The sequence below is a fragment of the Magnolia sinica genome, chromosome 13, assembly GCF_029962835.1.
Source record: "Magnolia sinica isolate HGM2019 chromosome 13, MsV1, whole genome shotgun sequence".
Taxonomy (NCBI): Eukaryota; Viridiplantae; Streptophyta; class Magnoliopsida; order Magnoliales; family Magnoliaceae; genus Magnolia; species Magnolia sinica.
The window spans coordinates 38,894,592-38,915,590 of NC_080585.1; the positions used below are offsets into that span (position 1 = coordinate 38,894,592).

General features: G+C 38.5%; 1 protein-coding gene across 3 annotated transcripts; it reads right to left on the reverse strand.

Moving 5' to 3' along the window:
• Positions 1-3,576: 3,576 nt before the first annotated feature.
• LOC131223627 (ran-binding protein 1 homolog c-like) lies at positions 3,577-20,474 on the reverse strand. Of its 3 annotated transcripts, none has more exons than XR_009160587.1 (5): positions 20,264-20,474; positions 6,867-7,018; positions 6,644-6,769; positions 4,212-4,498; positions 3,577-3,695 (listed from the first exon to the last, which is right to left on the reverse strand). XR_009160587.1 is itself a non-coding variant. In XM_058219078.1 (4 exons), the coding sequence occupies exons 1-4, from the start codon at positions 20,413-20,415 to the stop codon at positions 4,272-4,274; spliced, it is 657 nt and encodes a 218-aa protein (XP_058075061.1). In that variant the 5' UTR covers positions 20,416-20,474; the 3' UTR covers positions 3,930-4,271. The 3 variants fall into 3 exon arrangements, 1 of the variants encoding a protein (XP_058075061.1); XR_009160586.1 differs by having other exon boundaries at positions 3,577-3,698; XM_058219078.1 differs by lacking the exon at positions 3,577-3,695 and having other exon boundaries at positions 3,930-4,498.
• Positions 20,475-20,999: the final 525 nt, after the last annotated feature.

Genomic DNA, 20,999 nt, shown 5'->3' on the forward strand with positions numbered 1-20,999 from the left:
AAAACTTTTGAGGTGACAAAAGTTTGAGACCAACCTAATATTTATTTTTCCCTTATTTCAGGTCTAATACTTATTTTTCCCATTAATTCATTATGATATTTGCTTTTTCCCTTCATTCATACCCGTGTGACATGATCAATGGTTGGATGGCAAATAACATTACAGTGGGACTTTCGAAGGTTTTTAATGATAGAAATTAAATCACCATTGTTTTTCTGTGGTGTGGTTTACTTTAAATTTTGGTCTGCTTTATTTTTGGTAGAAATAAAAAAATGAAAATTTTGATAGATGGAGAGGATAAAATACATATGGGCCGACAGAGCAGCCACCAGTAGCGACGTCGGTACTGTCAGGGTAGGTGTGCGATCCGCGTCCTTTTTCTTCTGAGGAGTTATTTGAATTTGATGCTCTGGCTACGCTTGATACGTAAGCACGTAGAAATCGTACAGTAGGCATGTACAAACTCAAATTAAGCCGACTAAATTGTGGAAACCACTATTAATAAATTACGGTAAGAAAATTAGATTGTCTAAACAATCCTAAGCTCTGATTAATGGATAATTATTATTTTTAAATAAGACCAGTGGATACTTCTATTTTTAACCGTCCAACAAACATATCGAAATCTAATAATTAGATGAAAATATACAACTTATATTTTATTAAATATACATTTAAACTGGTATCTATAATTTGGACGGTTTATTTTGAACTAATTGTATGCCACGTATGATATTTATAAGTAACTTATGACTGAATGCGTATCATCCATCACTCTACCAGAGTAACAAAGTATCTCTCTCGTACTTTCGGCGAAGACTACTGTGTTAGTTTTGAACCATTTAAAATAGCAGTGATTCTTCCTCATCACATGAGCCACTGATTTGCAGATATCTAGACCGTCCAAACTGTGAGTCCCATGGTATGGATCAGATATCTAAAATTAAATTATAAAATAAATCCTAACCATCCAATTAATGATTATCAAATGGATGGATGAGAATAAAGTAATAAGTGCTCAAAATTCTAAGAGGATCAGATGGTTATATTAACTTCTGTCAGTGCAATTTCTTCTATTCTCCATGAAATGGATGATTCTATGATTTGGACTGGAATAACTCCAGAATGTGTAAATGGTGCAAAACTAACACAGAAGTCCTATCAATTAAAAAGTAGCGGACCGGAGTGGGTTCGGCACCGGCCATGCCGGTGTGGTCGTTACAATGGGCCCACATTGATGTATGTATTCGATATCCACGCTGTCCACCTATTTTTACAGATTGGAATGGTACAAAAATTAAGAAAATCTAAGTTTCAAGTGGACTAATATAGAAAATGGAGATGATTAACCGTTAAAACTTGTTATGGTCCATAAAAGTTTTGGATCAAGCTGTTATTTGTTTTTGCTCTTCATCCAGGTCTTTGTAGCGTTATCAACGAGTTGGATCACAAATAAACATTACGGTGGGCCTAGTAAGTTTTTAATGGTGGATCATTCAATCACCAATGTTTCTTAAATTATGGTCTACTTGAGATTTGGATATATTTCATTTTAGGTATTATGCTCTAAAATAATTCAAAAAAACGGATGAACGGCATACATACAGAATAAATACATCAAGGTTGACCCCACAGTAAGAGGGGCACCGTCTTGGGTGAGGCGGGGTGGCATGTAATCGGCACTCTATGATGGCTGGCAATGCGTGGGATTCACGCGTCGTGCTATTGCGAGAAAAAGGGCTACGGATTACCAGCAGCGCTCAGGGAACGGATTGGCTATTCCCCTGCCACTAGCCCGGTGGCTGGTGGTAGGTGCTCTGTGGGCCCACCATGATGCATGTGTTTCATCCATGCCGCTCATCCATTTTTATAGATTATTTAATTGCTTGATCCCAAAAATGAGAAGGATATAAGTCTAAGGTGGACCACACCACATGAAAACAATAGTGATTGGATATCCACCATTAAAATCTTGCTAAAGCCCACTATACTGTTTATTTGACATCCGATCTGTTTATTAGGTCATACAGACCTAGATTAATGGAAAAAACAAAGATCATCTTGATCCAAAACTTTTATGGCCCCCAAAAAGTTTTTAATAATTGACATTCATTTAATACTGTTTCCTGTAATGTGGTCCACTTGAGATTGTGATATACGTCATTTTTGGTATCATACCCTAGAATGATCTATAAAAATAGATGGACGGCATGGATGAAACGCATACATCATGGTGGGGCCCACAGAGCACTGACCACCAGCCATTGGCTGGGGGGAGGGGAGTAGCCAATCCGTGACAGCTCAAAGTGGGACCCCACCCTGATGTATGCCTCGTATCTACGGCCGTTTATCTTGCTAGCTCATTTCAAGGAATTAGCCTAAATATATGTAGATTTACATCTCAAGTGGTCTATACCAGAGGAAATAGTGGGATACTACCTTGTTATTGGCACTTTTCTAGTACCCACTTTAATACCGTGATGTTTATTTGCCATTCAACCTATTCATAAAGTGGCTCTGACCTTGGATCGCGTCAGGCATGCTAGACTTGGTATCAAGTTGGATCGATTTCAGGTTAAACCTATTTCAAAACCGGATCAAGTCGAGTCAACCCTAACTCGGTCCAACTCGACTCAATGCCCAGCTCTACCCTAGACCCACCCACATTGAGTGCCCATATTTGAAATCAGCTTATGGGCGACAAAAGTTTTGGATCAAGGATTGCACCGTGGAACCGAAGAGGTTTCATAGGTGGGCCATTTCCATCCATATTGTTTATTGTAGTGCAGTGCACTTGAGCTTGGGATTACAGCGGATTCCTAAAACCCCAGGTCACGGGCAAGTGTGGAGTCCCGCGTGGACTCATGCTAAGAGGGTGCTACTTGGAACAATCGTACATCAGATCCACCCCATCCATCAGATGGGCCACTACATTTTCACCATGGATCCTAAACATCGATCCAATCAAAGACATAAGGGGGTCACACCATAGAAAACGATGTAACTAAAATCTCCAAATTCATGCGGTGTGGCAAACAGAGTCTTGGAATGTCCTGATTTTTATAAAAATCCATTCACCCTGGTTATACACACTAGGGTGGACCCACACCGTGATGATTTCAATGGTGGGACTTCCTATCTCAATTTTTTTCACATGGTGTAGGGAGGCCACCTGAGCTTTGAACCGGCCTGAACTCTGCGACCCAGTCCAAGCACATTGCTGCATGTCTGATAGAAAGGGGTGGATCTCATCTGTCCAAAAGTCGCATACCCCACTTGCACGCAGGAGAAGTCACATCTGTTATTAACATATGCCATCGGTTAGGTTGTTAAGATGATCTGCCTACATCTAAGGTGGGCCTCACAACAGGGTGGTGAGGATTGCCCACATTAAAGATTGGCCCTACATGATGGACGGTTCACATTGAAGAAAAGGCTAAGGTGAGCCGAACAAAATAAACAGTCCACATCAAAAGTTAGCCCCACATGATGGATGGTGGGTATTAAATGGACATTTTTGAAGAAATTTTAATAAAAGACAAAAAAAAGGGAGAGAGAACGGAAAAAGGGGGACTTATGGAAGAAACTTAAAAATTACTTTGGTGATGTTAGAAACTGAACATACTTTTCTATTTTTTTACCAATACATACCTTGTTTGCCGAACGTATCTGTTGCATAAGCCATACATACTTATCTGCTGCATCAGTAGAAACCATGATCAGCTACTTCAGACACAAGTAGCTTAAGAAAAATGACTTCCAAATCAAATGGGCCCCAAATGACCTGGTAAACAGGACCCACATTCACTTGACCAATCCACAACAACAAACAAAGACCGGATGTCCGGCAATCACTCAAATCATTCATTGAACTATCAACACCCTCGCACCAAACAAATCTGTTTGGGCAACTAATAATAGACCAAAACTGAAGAAGTTTACAAAATATCATTATCTGAGAAACCCCAACGGAAATAAACCAAAAATTCCCAACAATGCACTAAAACATCAATTCACACAATAGAACCAGACCTTTTAAAAAATTGCCGAGCAGAGACCAAATGAAGATATCATAAAAATCCGACAATGGACTGACAGACTCATCATAGCACAAAGACAACAGATTAACAGATTCAACACCACTTCCAGAGTTCCCAAGAACTCGAATTGAATCAATGTGCCAGGAATGGGGAAAAGCATACAAACCTTACCAACAAACTCCTGATGGAAATATGCAAATCCCAAGGGGAATGAACACTGATCACCCATGTCTAAGCTGCAGAAGGCTCTGTTTCCTCCTTTTCCTTCTTTGCCTCTGGTTTTGCCTGCACGCTTTCAGCTTCCTTCTTCTCTTCCCCTGCCTTCTTCTCCTCAGTTTTGCTTTCCCCAACACTGAGCTTCTCAAGAAGTCCAGCAGCAGAGGTAGCCTCTTTGTTTTCCTCTTTCTTCTCTTGGGATTGGGCAATCTCTTCAACCATTTCCATGAATTTTCTACAGTCTAATGCAGAAAATGAATCCATGAGTATAAGAGTAGGGTAAAACCGTAAATAAAAACCTTAAAATCTTGCAAAGGGCCCACTGGTACCCATCATGATACTTATATGAAGGCTCTGAAATGCTACAACATTGAAACATCCGATTTCCATTAACTGGAAGATATGTTCTAATATTGGTAGAAAAATACTAAAACATAGGACCAGATGACCATCTTTCAAAAAAAAAAAAAACATGGTACCAGATGACAGAAGATTCAAACTAAAAGCAAACATAAACAACAACTTCTTATCTACCTACAGAATACATTCTATAGGAAAAGCTATATAATCCATGAAACCTGACAGTATCAAATTACAAACTCACAATCATGTGTTGATGGATGTATAGACGTACAGGTGACAGGGTGCATCTATCAATGTATGACCCGTGGGTGTTAACCTGCAAGAATGGGCATCACACAAGTAGCAACATGCTTGTGTGAGCATGTGCATGTTATGTAGGACCACAAAGCAACACATGCTTGTGTAATTAGCATTTTGAAATATCAGAAAAGGAATGTTCAATTTTTTTGGGTATTTATTATGTGCAAATCCTTCTCCAAGGAAGAGGATATGAACTTAGAGAAGCCAAAAACACACACATGCACGCGCACATGGGGGAGGGAGGGAACCAGGAATCACGAGCCATAAGCCCACAACTGTACATGAGAATGGAAGATTCAACCATGTATGAAGATGAGTTCACAGGTCAAATCCCACATTAGAAAACTGACTCGCTATCAAGGTGTTCTGTATTCGTTATGATACGCCCGTAAAGTCCGATACAGATAGGTAACGGCCATGACCGTTACGCGATACGGGGTTGAAACGGGCAGTTGATTTTTTGGGACCGTATCGGCCGTTACGGGCCATAACAACCGTTACCCCCGTAACAGTCGAAAAACGATCACATTTTTTTTCTATTTAAATCCATTTTTCTCATTCCAAAAACTCTCAAATCATTTTACAATAGATTTAGACCACTCTTATTATAGTTTTTAAATTAAAATCATATATTGAAGTGATTTGAGTGAATGGAAGTTCCGATGGCCTTTAAAAAAAAAAAAAAATTTGAAAAAGTAGTATTTATGCAATTTCTCTTATTTCTAGTTTTAATGCTTGATTGTGATGTGTCAACATTAGATACATATAATCATATTCATAAATTCACTAGACAGCCCGATACAACATTCTCACCAAAGAGTGGACCGTTACACTATCATAAACATGTTCAAAACAAAAAATGAATACATATTTGGAACATCTACATTATTTTTATTTTCTAAATAATTTTTTTTCAGATTTTTTCGAGCAAAAGAAAATTTTCAACCGTTACGGTAGTCGTAACAGTCATTACGCCCCCGTATTGGTAATGGTGGTGACCGTTACGGCCACCGTTACCGACATGGAATACCTTGCTCACTATGGTGCTCACAACCTAGTGATAAGCAAGGGAGCGAGAGGGATCCACAACTTTCTTCTTCTTCCTTTTATTTTCCCATCCGTTGTAATGTATTGTTGATGTCAGATATGTGATAAACTATGACCTCATTGTGCATTATCCAGTTGATATCCCATTTAGATTCCACAAATTATGTGCCATATACATTGGTGTTAATGAAATTTATTCAAGGCAAGAATACGCAAGTCCAATAAATTCTAAAACAAAGTTTAGTATCATGTCCAATACTACGGTTCAACCCATATACAGGTTTTTAAGGCAAGTGGGATTACATGTGCTCCACCTTATGTACATATAAAAAGAACAAACTGAAATGCTTTGGGTTCAACCATTTTCATTGGTGCTGATTCCCAACAGTACATTTCTAACTAGCACGTATTACCACTCTTTAACCGTTGAAGATTTTGAAATGTTAGTTTGTGGATATACATAAAATACACCTACTTTAACCCCTCTTCTCTTCCTCGCGCCAAGGGCTCAAGTTCTTTAGAATAAAAGGGAAGAACACTGACAGATTGTGTGGACGATTAAGTAATTAAGTGATATCAAAAAGTGATTTTGCTACTATTCATCTAATCAAAATGGTTGGTAAAAAAGAAAAGAAAAGGTAAAAAGGAAGACTAGATAATCAAATCACAATACTCACTTTCAGAGGATCCAAAACGCATACAGAAGAGCTCTTCCTTCAATTCCCCATCAGAGAAGTCAGATGCATGCCAAACACAAGATTTGTCATTCCCCGCATGTTCCTGTATCGAGATTGATGGAAGAACTGCCAACAAAGGGGGAAAAAAAACTAAATCCTTAATGCACAAAGCTCATGTATCAAGAATAAGAGAAAATGGAGACAACCAGCAACAAGATCCGACCTAGATGATTGGCGCAAATCTTGAGTGTCTTGGCCTGCCGCATAACCAACCTAACCTTCCCATTCTCTTTATGCTTAAGAAGCTTCACCGCCCCAACCCCACGCTCTTTCCATTGGTTCCCTTCCTTATCGAATCGATAGAGCTTAGCTTTCCTGCACATATACGATCAATCAATCAAAGAACACTAGAGCTTCTATAACCCTACTTAACCGAACTACTAGTCCATAGGGAACCCCCACCATACGATGAAGACCCAAACCACAACAGATGTTATGATCCCCAGCAGTCAGTGCCTAACTTGATGCAATCACCCCACATCCCACACGTGTGCACAAGAAGAGACCCACTTTCCTTTCTTTTTTTGCTTGTTCCTAATTTCCTTTCTTTCCTATTTCTATGTTAGGAAATAAGTATTACTTTATTATTAGATTTCTTGTTTAAGGGTTTTCATATTCTAGAGATCTCTATGTTAACTATTAGTAGATTTTCTTGTTCAAAGGGTTTATTTATTTATTTATTTTAGACATCTTGGCTAGTAAGGAATCCTACCTTTAGATTCCTTGGATTATGTTAGAGATTTGAAAGAGGAACCCTTGTAAACACTCATTATAGTAAGGCATAGATCCTTTGGAATAAGACATAGTTGAATGATATTTTCCTTGCGCAAATTCTCTTGTTTCTCTTGTAGTGTGTTAGAGGGGAGGAAGGAGTGATTTCTAGTATAAGACTAGATGACTGTTGAGTTTGCTCACAATTATTGCATCTTTTCTCATGTGATTCAAACTTTCAATTTGGTACGTTGAATTTTATTACCAATAGTTTCTTCATTGATCTAGTTGCATTATAGTTTGATACATTCTATTTGTTTCATGTTCTTAACATTTGGTATCATAGCCAACACCATGTCCCATGTTCGAATTCGAGAGGGAGTGACCTGTGGAAAGGGCCATGTGGCCAGCATGAAAACACCACAGTGGAAAGGGCTACCTAGACATAGGCCAAAGCAAGTTCCGTGACAAAGCGGGCTGCCATAGATGACAGCTGCCTGTTACAATCCCTAATGGTTTAAGGGCCTAGACCAGTGCATTCCATCAGTCATGGGGCCTTTCGCATATTGGTTCTCCTAACATTTACGGAATGAAATTACTTTCTAAGGTAGACAATCACCCACACAAGTGATCGCCTAAACAATCATGTCCTTGCTGCATCAGCAAGGGCCATAAGACAATGGCACGGCGATTTCATCAGGTGGCTGGTGGACTAAAGATTCTTCAATGTATAGGGCTTCTCATATATGGAAAGGAATCCTGCGATCTAAAAAGGATATGCTCAATAATATCAGGTTCGAGCTCGGTAATGGCCAATCCATCCGCTTCTGGGAAGATCTGTGGTTAGGAGAGGTGCCGCTGAAAATTAGGTTCCCTAATAAATATTGTCTGGCCCCTCGTAGGAACATAAAAGTTGCTGAATTCTTTTCTGTTTCTGACTCGAATGTTGTCTGGGAAGTGAAATGCTTCAGAAATCTTCACGACTGGGAGATTTCAGAATACGTCAACCTCCTTGATTCCATCTCCAAAGCTGTGCCTGATCTATCCTCTCCTGACAAGCTCTTATGGTCCAGCAATAAAAGCAGCAAGTTTTCGGTCAGATCTTTCTACTCCCTCCTCGCCTCCTCTCATATCTCAGCGGCCCCTTCAGCTCCTTTTATTTGGAAGTATTCATCTGCTTCGGTTGGCTAGCAGGGAAAAACAGAATCTTAACAATTGATAATCTCAAGAAAAGGGGCATGCAACTCGTAAACATATGCCTTTGCTGCATGAAGGAAGAGGAATCAGTGGACCACCTCCTGATTCACTGCCCTTTCGTCTCCCAAATATGGGCCGAATTTTGCTCTCTCGATTCAATATCAACTGGTGTAATCCTAAATCTTCCCGCAATCTTTTATTGGCTTGGCATGGCGTTAAGATAGGCAAAATCAGGTCTCGTCTCTAGAGGTTGTCGATTCTCGCGATTTGGTGGGCGGTTTGGGAGGAAAGAAACAATAGATGTTTCAACGATATTTCTGCGTCGGTCCAGACAGTTTGGTCCAGAGCCAAAAAGTTGATCATTGAATGGGTGGGCATTGTAAATGTTTTGAAGGATTATGATTTATCGTTCTTAGGTTTCTAAGTTTTCTGCTATCTCAGCAGATCTCTTTTTCCTTTTGTATCTTTCTCTCTTTAATATAATCTAGTCATTCTTAAAAAAACAAAAAAACAAAAAAAACAAAAAAACAAAAAAAAAAAAAGAAAGAGAGAGGGAGAGAGATTCTTCAATGGCTGAACTTTGTTGTAATGGAGGGGCATTTCCCCCCTCTTCCCCTCTGTTAAAAAATCAGACCATTGGCCTACAAGTCACGTACAGGAAAGTGTCTTCTCACCCCTAGACCCTAGAAGTTTCTTGGTATTTTTGCTTGTAAGCGACTTACAAGTGAATTTCCTCCCCAAAACACCACCTGTATGTGACTTCCCTGTGAGTCACCTCCCACTAATCCAACTTACAAGCATCCAAACAACCCTTCAAGAAGAAGTTCAATTACCTAGTGGTTGCGAAACACTGACAGTGGGGCCCACCAAATTGAACGGCGCCGGATGTGATTTTTGGGTAGTTCACTGAACTGCTCAGCTCCTCACTTTCTATAATTTTAGATAACCCTATAATTTGACCAGACAAGGGTAGGAAAAACCCCACAGAACATTCAAAAACCCCAATTGTATTTTTCTTCTCTGATTTCCTGTCTTATCACTCAATTCAAAGCCCCAAACAGTCCTTTCCTCGCTGCAATGGCAGGGGCCATAACCAATGGTGCGCCAAGTTCATCAATCTAGTGAGCCCCATTGTCGCTTGAAAACGGATGGCTACTGATAGAAGGGAAAAAGGCTCAATCGTCTGGATGGCTGTGATATCCTGATGGTAGGGCCCGCTAATGCAGGACGCATGCATGTGACTAAATAATTAAGCGAGATCAATTGGCAACTTAATCTAAATAATCAAAATTCACAAACTACGCTAAATCATCAAATATATCAAGAATCAAGCATGTAACTATGAGAAGTTCAGGCCACATATATCAAACTACGCAATGCATGACCATTAAATACTACAAGATGAGATCTTATGGATGTAGGAATATTCAAGTAGCATAGGAATTAGTTTATTTCAAAAAGGAAAAGCTAATACTACCTACGGTTTAGGCCAACCTACAGTTCATGGGATTTGGGGTAAAATTGAAATTAAGGCTAAGGTTGCTTAACTGGTAAAGGGATTTGAGGCTTCAAGTCTTAAAGAAGGGAATTGGGGATTTGAATAGTTGAAGTTTGGAATTTAAGGCCAACTAGGGAAATTGGGAATCTAGGGTTTAGGTGATTTGGGGTTACTTGGATACTTAGGGATATACGGTTTAGGTGAGGATTAAGGTATGTGATTCAAGAGGGTTTTGAGGTGGAAGTAAGAAGGAATCAAAGGGGCGAAGAGTGGGCCGTAGGGCCAGCTATAGGGGTTCACACGTGTGGTCATACGGTCATACGTGTGGGTTATTTTGGCTAAGATTTAGGGTTTCAAGGGTTGGGTTTATACGGGAGGATGAAAAGAGGAAGAAAGGAAGGGATTTTGGTGGGTTTTGAGAAAAGGGGAATAAGCAAAGATGAAAACTTGAAAGAAATGCCTCTTTGATGGAGAAAAAGGAAGCCTATAGATATCATACTAATGTGGGGGCATTTTCACACAGAGCTTGAGTGAGGTGGCTTGTGGAATGTAAGAGCACATTCGGGGTGGGCGGCCCACAGAACCCATGAATTTGGGAGCCGTGTGAGGCGGGTGACTCGTGTAAGGCGGAACCCATGGATTTGGGGCCCACAAGGAGGGTTCGGCCGAGGACCTAACCCATGGATTTGGAGCCCAAGTTATGAGATAAAGGGATTAATGCTCTATCAGTTCGATTTTTTAGAGCAAGTGGCTAATTGTCCTGTCACTCCTGCATCAAATTGGTATCAGAGCAGAAGGTCTCATGTTTGAGACTCCTCACTGGGGTGATTAATGCAGGGTTCACATCGGGCTCAAGTGGGGTGGCCTGTGGGATGCAGGGGCACACTCTGGGTGGGTGGCCCGCGGAACCCATGAATTTGGGACCCGTGTGAGGTGGGTGGTTCGTGTGTGAGTCATAACCCATGGATTTGGGGCCCACGAGAAGGGTTCAGCCGAGGACCTAAACCATGATTTGGGGCCTGGGCTATGAGATAAAGGGATTAATTCACCACGCTCTATCAGTTCGAGCTATTAGAACAAGTGGTTAATTGTCTAGCATCACATACCCATGTCGGTGTCCCATAGGCCCCCAGAGTCAGCACATGCATTTGCAAACCACAGTCATGACTTGCATAGTGAGATCGAGACGCGAATAAATCGAAGTAATGAAAAGTACAAAGTACTTGCTGATTCTCATATCAAATTCTAAGAATTTCAAATAGGAGATTGTTATGGTTCGTATGAGGACTGAATGGTTTCCATGGGAAGATGTTTAGAAATTTCAATCACGTAGTGTAAGACCATACAAAATACTAAAGAAATTGGGTCCTAATGCGTATGTAGTAGACCCACCATCTACCATGGGAATTAGTTCTACTTTCAACGTGGAAGACATAGTACAATATAAGGGTTCTGCTACTACACCTTCTGGCCAGTATTCAAACTCTCACATAGACCTTGACAGTAGTGATCCTAACCTATTCCCTGATCCATGGCCTTTACCTGATCCATCGTCCCAGCCCTTGCCACCCATACCTTCTTTACCTGCTAGAAGCGAAAAATTGAAGACATATTGCATGAGCAAGTGGTCTCCACCCATTATGGAGGATTCCAAAAATTCCTTGTCAAGTGAAGAAATAGGTATGCTTCTGATAATACGTGGATCACATATGCGGATCTTCAGCAACTTGACTTGGATCTTCTAAAGCGGCATCGCAGTTTTATTTTGCTAGAGACGAAATCTTCTCAGCCGGGGCGAGTGGATGAAGACATCTGACCGTTTAAAGTGTATCAGAGGAGGAGGATAGAGACACAACCTTCTTTGTGGCTAGATGAGTATTACATGGGGCCCGCGGGGTCCAATCGTATCCCTAGCCATTGTAAAAGACCTCACATGCATGATGTGTGTATCTTTGAAGACCCCACACTGAAAAAATGCACGTGAGTTGCATATTGTAGAGTTATGGACTGTTGGATCACGCGTATCGGGCTATATTACCCACTTTTGATCGTGGCTCGCCTCGATCGTGGACACTTTAGGACTTAGGTGTCTTAATTTTTTATTTCTTACTTCATTAAGATTTAGTTTATTTTGCGTTTTTATTTTGCTTTATGCATTAAAGGTCATTTTAGATATTATGGAGTTTTTAAAGAAATCTTTCCTGAGAGCATCTTTTTGTAAAAACACAATTTTGATACTATAAAGGTGGAGGGGAGCTCTCTCTATACATTGCTAATCAAAAACTTCAAAGTTTCTCTTCTTTCTTCATGTGATTTGAAGAATTCTCCATGTGATTTGGAGATTAGGATTGGTGAGAGGCCATTCCTATTCCACGGAGGTGCGAGGCTTCCACTTATGACAATGAGTTTTATGCGATTGTTCAATCTTTGCGCCATTGGCATCATTATTTGTCACCGCAAGAATTCATCTAATTCTCTAATCACAAGGCCTTGAGTTACCTCAATTCGCAAAAGAAATTGAACCCTATGCATGCTAAATGGGTTCAATTTCTTCTAGAATACACTTTCATTCTCAAACACAAGACCAGGGTCAAGAATAAACTAGCCGATGCCCTTAGTCGTCGAGTGGCACTACTTCAAAGTTGAGTGTTGAAGTGACTGACTTTGAGCAACTAAAGGGAGAGTATTATGTGTGCCCAGATTTTGAAGAGTTATATGCGTCATTGGGAAATGGCCAGTCGAGAGGCAATCACAGGTTTGCTATCATTGATGACTTTCTATTTAAAGGTGACAGAATTTACATCCCCCATACGTCCCTCAGCAATTTTCTAATTTGAGAGCTTCATAATGGAAGAGTAGCTAGTCATTTGGAAGGGACAAAACCATTGCCCTTGTGAAAGATAGATTATATTGGCCAAGTCTCAAGCGAGATGTAGCCAAAATCATTGGACAGTGCAAGACTTGTCATCTGGTGAAGCAAAAGAGGCAAAATATAGGATTATAGACGCCTTTGCCAGTGCCACATGTTCTGTGGCAAGATATCAGTATGGATTTCGTGTTAGACTTACCAAAGGCTATCAAGAAACACAATTCAATCTTTGTTGTAGTGGACTGTTTATCCAAGATGGCCCACTTTATTCTGTGCTCTAAAACGCCGAACGCCTCCAATATTGCAAAACAGTTTTTTTTTAGAAGTGGTACGCTTACATGTTCTACCTAAGACCATAGTATCTGACCACGATGTGCGCTTTATGAGTTATTTTTGGAAAACACTATAGCACATGATAGGGACGATGCTTCAATTCTCGTCAGCCTATCATCCCCAGACAAATGGCCAGACTGAGTTCGTCAATAACAGTCTTAAAAATCTGCTCTGATACCAAATTTGATGCAAGACGCATACATGTGACTAAATAATTAAGCGAGATCAATCGGCAACTTAATCTAAATAATCGAAATTCACAAACTACATTAAATCATCAAATATATCAAGAATCAATCATGTAACTATGAAAAGTTCAGACCACATATTTCAAACTATGGAGTGCATTACCATTAAATACTAAAAGATAGGATCTTATGGATGTAGGAACATCCAAGTAGGCATAGGAATTATTTTAATTTCAAAAGGAAAAAGTGAAATTAGGGTTAGGCAACCTAGGGTTCATGGGATTTGTGGAAAAAGTGAAATTAAGGCTTAGGTTGCTTAATTTGTAACAACCCATTTTTTTTTTTTGTGGGAACTAACCCCACCGTCCGTTTGCGTGTGGCCCACCTGAGTTTCAGATCAGCCTCATTTTTTGCCTTATATCTTCTCTTGGCCAGGCCGAGATGATGGACGGAGTAGATTTTTATTATTGTTAGTGGGACCCACCATATCTTAAATAAATTAAAAATAAATAAATAAAAATAAAATCTTCCGCACGACTAAACCACTTTCTCCACTTTCCTTCCTTTTTGTTCGGTAATGGCCGCCAAACCCTCCCACGAAATGAAACTTCCTACATCCCCCACTCTTCCGCCTCGTTCCTCATATCCATTAAAAAGGAAGAAAAGATATAAACAAAGTTTCAATCGTATCATAAAGGGAGAGAGTAAACCGGGTAGATCAAGAGAGAGAGGGAAAGAGAAAGCTCTGTAGATCAAGAGAGAGGGAGATTAGAGCGGAGGCGGATCATCAGACTTTTAAGGTAGGTGATCTTATCTTGAGATTTAGTATTTTCAGTTTATTTTTATGCTTATTATTCCAAAATTTTATTAGGAATATTATTGTCAATTGATTTTTATGCAGGAAATCCTACTTATTTATTTAAATTTTTTTTAAATATTTTTCTGATATTTAATGTTGAAATAATTATATAAATATATAATTAAATAAATTTACAAAATAAAATAAACCAATTATCTAAGTATATATTTTGATTTATAAATTCTGTATATAAAAATATTTGTGTTATCATATGCCACATTTGCAATTTCAGAGTGCGTGCATGTCAATCGTCGTCAAGGTGTCCCGTATCGGTATCGGTTGGCGTAACGGTGACCTCCAAAACCGATACGGATACGGGGGCGTAACGGTGATACGGGGGCGTAACGGCCCGTAACGGCGCAAAATTTTTTTTTTGCCAAAAAAATATGAAAAAATATGGATTAAATCCGGAATATTCTAAGCATTCCAAATATGCATTCATTTATAAATTGGAACATGTTTATGGTGGTGTAACGGTCCACTCTTTAGTGAGAAGTTGTATCGGACTGTCTGATGAATTTATGAACCAGATAACCTGAATTTGACTACAAAATTCATATATTTAATTTTCTAACTATCTACTATCAATGATAGATATATTAGAATGAATGTAATATGAAAATATCTTACATTTAGGTGTTTGCAATTATTTTTAAGGGCCAAAATTCATGCGTAAATAGAAAAAAATATAAAATGGCACCCCAAATATGTAAAATGCACATTAACATGTTCTACTATGATTAACACATCATATGGCATCATTAAAACAGCAAAAGAATCATTAAAAAATGATTTTTCGAATTTTCAAAAAAAGGGCCGAAAAAAATGCGTAAATAGAAAAAAATAAAAAATATATATAAAATGGCACCCCAAATATGTAAAATGCACATTAACATGTTCTACTATGATTAACACATCATATGGCATCATTAAAACAGCAAAAGAATCGTTAAAAAATGATTTTTCGAATTTTCAAAAAAAGGGCCGAAATAAATGCGTAAATAGAAAAAAATATTTAAAAAAATATAAAATGGCACCCCAAATCTGTAAAATGCATATTAACATGTTCTACTATGATTAACACATTATATGGCATCATTAAAACAGCAAAAGAATCATTAAAAAATGATTTTTCGAATTTTCAAAAAAAGGGCCAAAATAAATGCGTAAATAGAAAAAAATATAAAAAATATATAAAATGGAACCCCAAATCTGTAAAATGCACATTAACATGTTCTACTATGATTAACACATCATATGACATCATTAAAACAGCAAAAGAATCATTTAAAAATGGTTTTTCGAATTTTCAAATTTTGTGACAATATAATTGCGTAAATAGAAAAAAATATTAAAAATATATAAAATGGCACCCCAAATCTGTAAAATGCACATTAACATGTTCTACTATGATTAATACATCAAATGGCATGATTAAAACAGCAAAACAACCATTAAAAACTGATTTTTCGAATTTTAAAAAAGGGGCCAAAATTCATGCGTAAATAGAAAAAAATATTAAAAAATTATTAAATGGCACCCCAAATCTGTAAAATGCACATTAACATGTTCTACTATGATTAACACATCATATGACATGATTAAAACAGCAAAATATATTAAAAAAAGTATAAATACCTATTTTTGACGAATTTCTGAAAAATGGCCCACCGAGCTTTGATTCAAAAAAATCTATAATATAATGTGTTTTTCTATCAAATACCTAGCTAAGGTTGGTCGAAATTAGTAGTAGAAGGACTTAGAAACAGTTTGGAAGCAAGAGGTTTCAAAAAAACGGCAAAAACAGAGCTAAAAAAAAAGTTACCGTTTCGGGCCCGTTACGGGCCCGTAACGGCCCGTAACGGCCCGTTACGCCCGTATCGGTCCCGTATCGGCCGATACGGGTACAAAAAATCGAATCGGCCGTTTCGGCCCCGAAACGGGTAACGGTTCGCACTGTTACCGTTACGTATCTGCCGATACGGCCGATACGTAACCGATTTGGCATTCCATGATCGTCGTACTCTACCAGAGTATCAAATAACTCCTCATGAAAAGTCAGGAGATGTACCATGAGAAACTACTTTAATGGGGAAGGTTTCAAGTCCATCAAGCTGGACCACAAGTTACGGTCCACCTAGCAATAGATTTATGACATACTAAGTTCATACAACATCCAACCCACCCAATACGTTTAAAACAACATGAAGATCATTTATATAAAAAAATCATTTCTATATACTAGTCAGGATATCCACCAAAAATAGAAAATAACTTATATCTGTTGATAAATAGTATTATCCATTTAATGAGTGAATGTAAGTGTTTTCTTGTAAGTGATCCTAATAGTATAATAAACCTATCGAATGGGTTAGATTTTACATGTATATTAAAGGTTAGAAGTTATTTACTTGATGGACCATAATGTTTCCAACCAGTTGAACTGGAGATCTTCTTATTATAATGGAACTCTGCTAGTGCGAGATAGGCGAGTATGACTACAATCTTACTCGTCTCCTCATGCGGAATATAGCACATGTGTGGAAGTCTGAGAAATCTACCATGCAATCCACATCTTCGACGTGCCCAGATAAATATAATAAATAAATAAATAAATAAAAAGAGCACGGTCTGTCTATTTTCTTGGGCACCATGAATGAATGAAAGCTAACAATGTTCCTTATTCAACTTACAAGTATGGTCCACCTATTTAGTTTAACTGCTAAATTTTCAGTAATAGGAACATAGAAAACATGACCTCTCAAATGAACGGAATAGATATCACACACGTGTCTTGTGTGGCACATGACACACAAGTAGGATTCAAATCCTACTCGCGCGAGTAGCTTTCCCATTTTCCATGAAGAATTGAATGGTGGGGCATTGGAGTTGCTGCATGGATTCTAGAAATCAACCAACGGCTCTGGATTTGTGCAAGTGGCCATGACCCCTTCGGCTCTGTAGTGTATACATTCATCATATACCTGCATTTTAATTATTACTTTGGGTTACACCATTTACTCGGTTTGTTGTATGGATTTATTTCCACAATCTGCCTCTTTGTTAAATAACAATATCATGATAGTTTACTGCCATTTTTAATATGGTGGTGACTCCTCAACCGTCCACCATGAAATGTTGGTATGGTAATCAGACCGTCCAAATTGCCGAACCAACTTTTGATGGTGGACCACAAAAATAAAAAAATAAAAAAATAAAAATATTTGAGCTGAGAATGCGAAAGTAACCATGAATTTTAGTAGGCCCAGCCACTCAATGTGAGATTTATTACTCAAGGGTGGAGCTCGTATAGAACCTGATATTTTAACAAATTTATGCACCTCATATAGAACTTGCATTATAGTGTAGAAATTGAATTTATTAAATTATTAATCATTTATTTTTGTTGATATTAGAATTGTTCATGTTATTCATGCTTATCTATTGATTATTTAAATTGTAAAAAAATAAAAAATATATATGGTTGTATTAGCAAGTAGGGCGATCATGTCCCTTGGGTGAGAGACCCTAAAGCCAGTAAGTAGGGCAATCGTGTCCCTTGGGTGAAAGACCCTAGAACCCACTGGATCCTTTGGAGTCTCCTTTGTGTACGGCGTATGAGTACAATTGTGTGCGTGGACATACGTCAGAGGTACAACTGGAGCAGTAGTCTGACCAGCTAACGTATAAATGGGTCCCTCACCATGAGGTACCAGTGCGTGGGCGTTAATGCAACGTGACCATCCACTTGGATACGGTGTTGTAAGAAATAATACAAATGTTAGGAGTATTCATGGAAATATCACATGTATTGCATTTTACAATTCTGTTGTTAAATTTCATTATCTGTTTTCTATTCCTTCTTTTTAAAATTGATATTATCTGAACATGTTAAATTTTGGGTAAAAACAACCCTACTAGGCTATTATGCTCATCCTACTAAAACAAATGCACAGGTGCAGAGCTGGAATATTACGAGCAGGCGGGCCTCTACTATTAGCTTTATTTTTATTTTATTTATTTTATTTTTTAATTAGGTTTAGTTTTAATTCAAATCATTTTGTTATTAGGTTTAGTTTATGTTCAAATTTCGATGTAGAAAGGGAAAACTATCAAAGGGTTGAATTAAATAAACATTTCAGTTGTATTTCCTTTTAGATGATGTTGAGTGTTGATTGAATTTAATTAAATCAACTGGATTGTAATTAATGTCATTATATTATAATTCACACCTTGAGATTCGGGTCCCGAAGACTTATTCAGATACTCGAATTTCGGGGCGTGACATAATTGGTAAAGGGATTTGAGGCTTTGAGTCTTAATATAAGGAATTGGGGATTTGGATGTTTGGAAGTTTGGAATTTAGGGCCAGTTAGGGAATTTGAGAATCTAGGGATAAGGTTAGGATTAAGGTATGGGATTCGAGTTTTGATGTGTAAGTAAGAAAGAATCAAAGAGACGAAGGGTGGGTGGTACAACCAGCTATAGGGGTTCACATGTGTGGTCGTACGGTAACACGTGTGGGTTATTTTGGCTTGGGGTTTCAAGGGTTGGATTTATATAGGAGGATACAAAGATGAAGAAATGAAGTGATATTGGTGGGCTTTAGGAAAATGGAAAGAAAAAAAAAAAAAAAGATGAAAACTTGAAAGAAATACCTCTTTGATGGAGAAAAATGAAGAATACGGAAGATAAGTGAAAACCTCGCATGCACCTCCATCAAATAGGAATGGCCTCTCACCAATCCTAATCTCCAAATCACATGAAGAATCCTTCAAATCACATGAAGAAAGAAGAGAAATTTTGAAGTTTTTGAGAAGCAATAGCATGGAGAGAGCGCCACACAGCCCTCCTTTCTTTTATAGTCCCAGAAATTCGTTTTTACAAAAAGACGCTCTTGGGAAAGATTTCTTAGAAAAAAAAGAAAAAACCCAAATATCTAAAATATGTCCTTCAATGCATAAAATAAAATAAAATCACAAAAATAAACTAAATCCTAATAAAGTACGGAATAAAAACAAAGACACCTAAGTTTTAAAGTTTCCATGATCAAGACGGGTCATGAGCAAAAGTGGATAAACAGCCCGATGTGCGCGACCCAATGGTCTGATCGATGCGTGCACTCGATCCAACGGTCCGTAACTCCACAATACGCAGCCCGCATGCATCTTCCCAGTGTGGGTCTTCAAAGATACACCAACCATGCACATGAGGTCTCCTACGATGACTAGGGATGAAGATCTAGACCCTGCGGGCCCCATGTAAAACTCATCTAGCCACAAAGAAGGCTGCGTCGCTATCCTCCTCCGCTGATACACTCTGAACAGTCGGATGTCCTCATCACCCGCCGAAATGTGATTTCAGGAAGTTCAACGGACTACACTTGACTTTCTAATATGAGAAATTTTTTGACACTCTGGTAGTGTGTGAATTAGTCAAATTAAACCATCCAAATTATAGGGGATGTATCACGAACAAAAAATTAACCTTATTGGATTATTTAACAATCAAATTGGTGGAACATTTACTGGACGGTTAAAAATGAAAAAACTCCACGGTCCTATTTCCACAAACAAGATTCCACGAATCAGATGTTAGGATTATTGAAAACCAACCTGATGTTGTGATTTTGAATTGAATACAATGAGAGGCACACCTAGTCGGTTTTCTTTGATTTAATACAAGGCACATGTAGAATTTTGGAATGCCTGTGTATCAAAAGCACAGACTGAGTATCATATAACTTCTCTTCTAATATTTCCAATCACCCTAGAACGGATCGACGGGACAAATGGAGGAAGAAACCGCGACGTGAAATTCAAAAACCCTAGAATGAATCTTTTTTTTCTTTTAGAAGATCAGATTGGATAGTGAAAGAAAAAAAGAGAGACAGAGAATTCCATACAGATCGAGAAGGACGTCTTCTTCTTCCTCACCGGTGCTGACGGCGACCTCCTCCAGCCTAACGATCGGAGCGATCTGCGCTCCCGTATCTTCCTCCTCGCCAGTTGCAACGCTTTCTTCCTCATCTCTCCGCTCCGGATCGCTGCTCGCCATGGCCACTGCTACAGAGAGAGATAAAGACGACTGGCACTATAGCAGAGCGGCTTGCAGACAAGGGAAGGGTTTTAACGTTTTATACTGACGGAGTTATTTGATACTCGAGCAGTGTATGATGCTTGATACGCCGGCAAGTAGAAACGGTTGACATGTCTGTACAAAGTCGAATTAAACGGGCTAGATTGTGGAAACCTATATTAACAAGTTATAGTATGAAAATTACATTGTTCAAACCATCTTAACCTCTGATTGGTGGACAATTATCCTTTAAAATATGACCATTGGATTCTTTCATTTTTAACCGTCCAACAAATGTCCGGAAATCTAATAGTTAGATAATGATATGAAAGTGATATTTTGTTAATTATACATCTAAACCGGTAGACATAATTTTGACGGTTTTTTTAACTTAATTTTTTCTGATAATTTTTAAGTAATTTATCACTGCCTACGTTTTACTCAGTAGTCTGTCAGAGCATCAAAGATTTTCTCTTCTACATCTCCTGTGCTAGTTTGACACCATTTTAAAATAGCGGTGATTCTTTGTCGTCATATGAACCACTGGTTTGCAGATATCCAGA

What these genes read in the sequence shown, in the direction of transcription:
- LOC131223627 (XM_058219078.1), bottom strand. Translation starts at nt 20,415, where the DNA reads ATGGCGAGCAGCGATCCGGAGCGGAGAGATGAGGAAGAAAGCGTTGCA. An exon ending in GAAGACGTCCTTCTCGATCT is followed by an intron (nt 7,019 to 20,263) that starts GTATGGAATTCT and finishes GTATATGTGCAG; the next exon opens with GAAAGCTAAGCTCTATCGAT. An exon ending in GCGTTTTGGATCCTCTGAAA is followed by an intron (nt 4,499 to 6,643) that starts GTGAGTATTGTG and finishes TTTCTGCATTAG; the next exon opens with ACTGTAGAAAATTCATGGAA.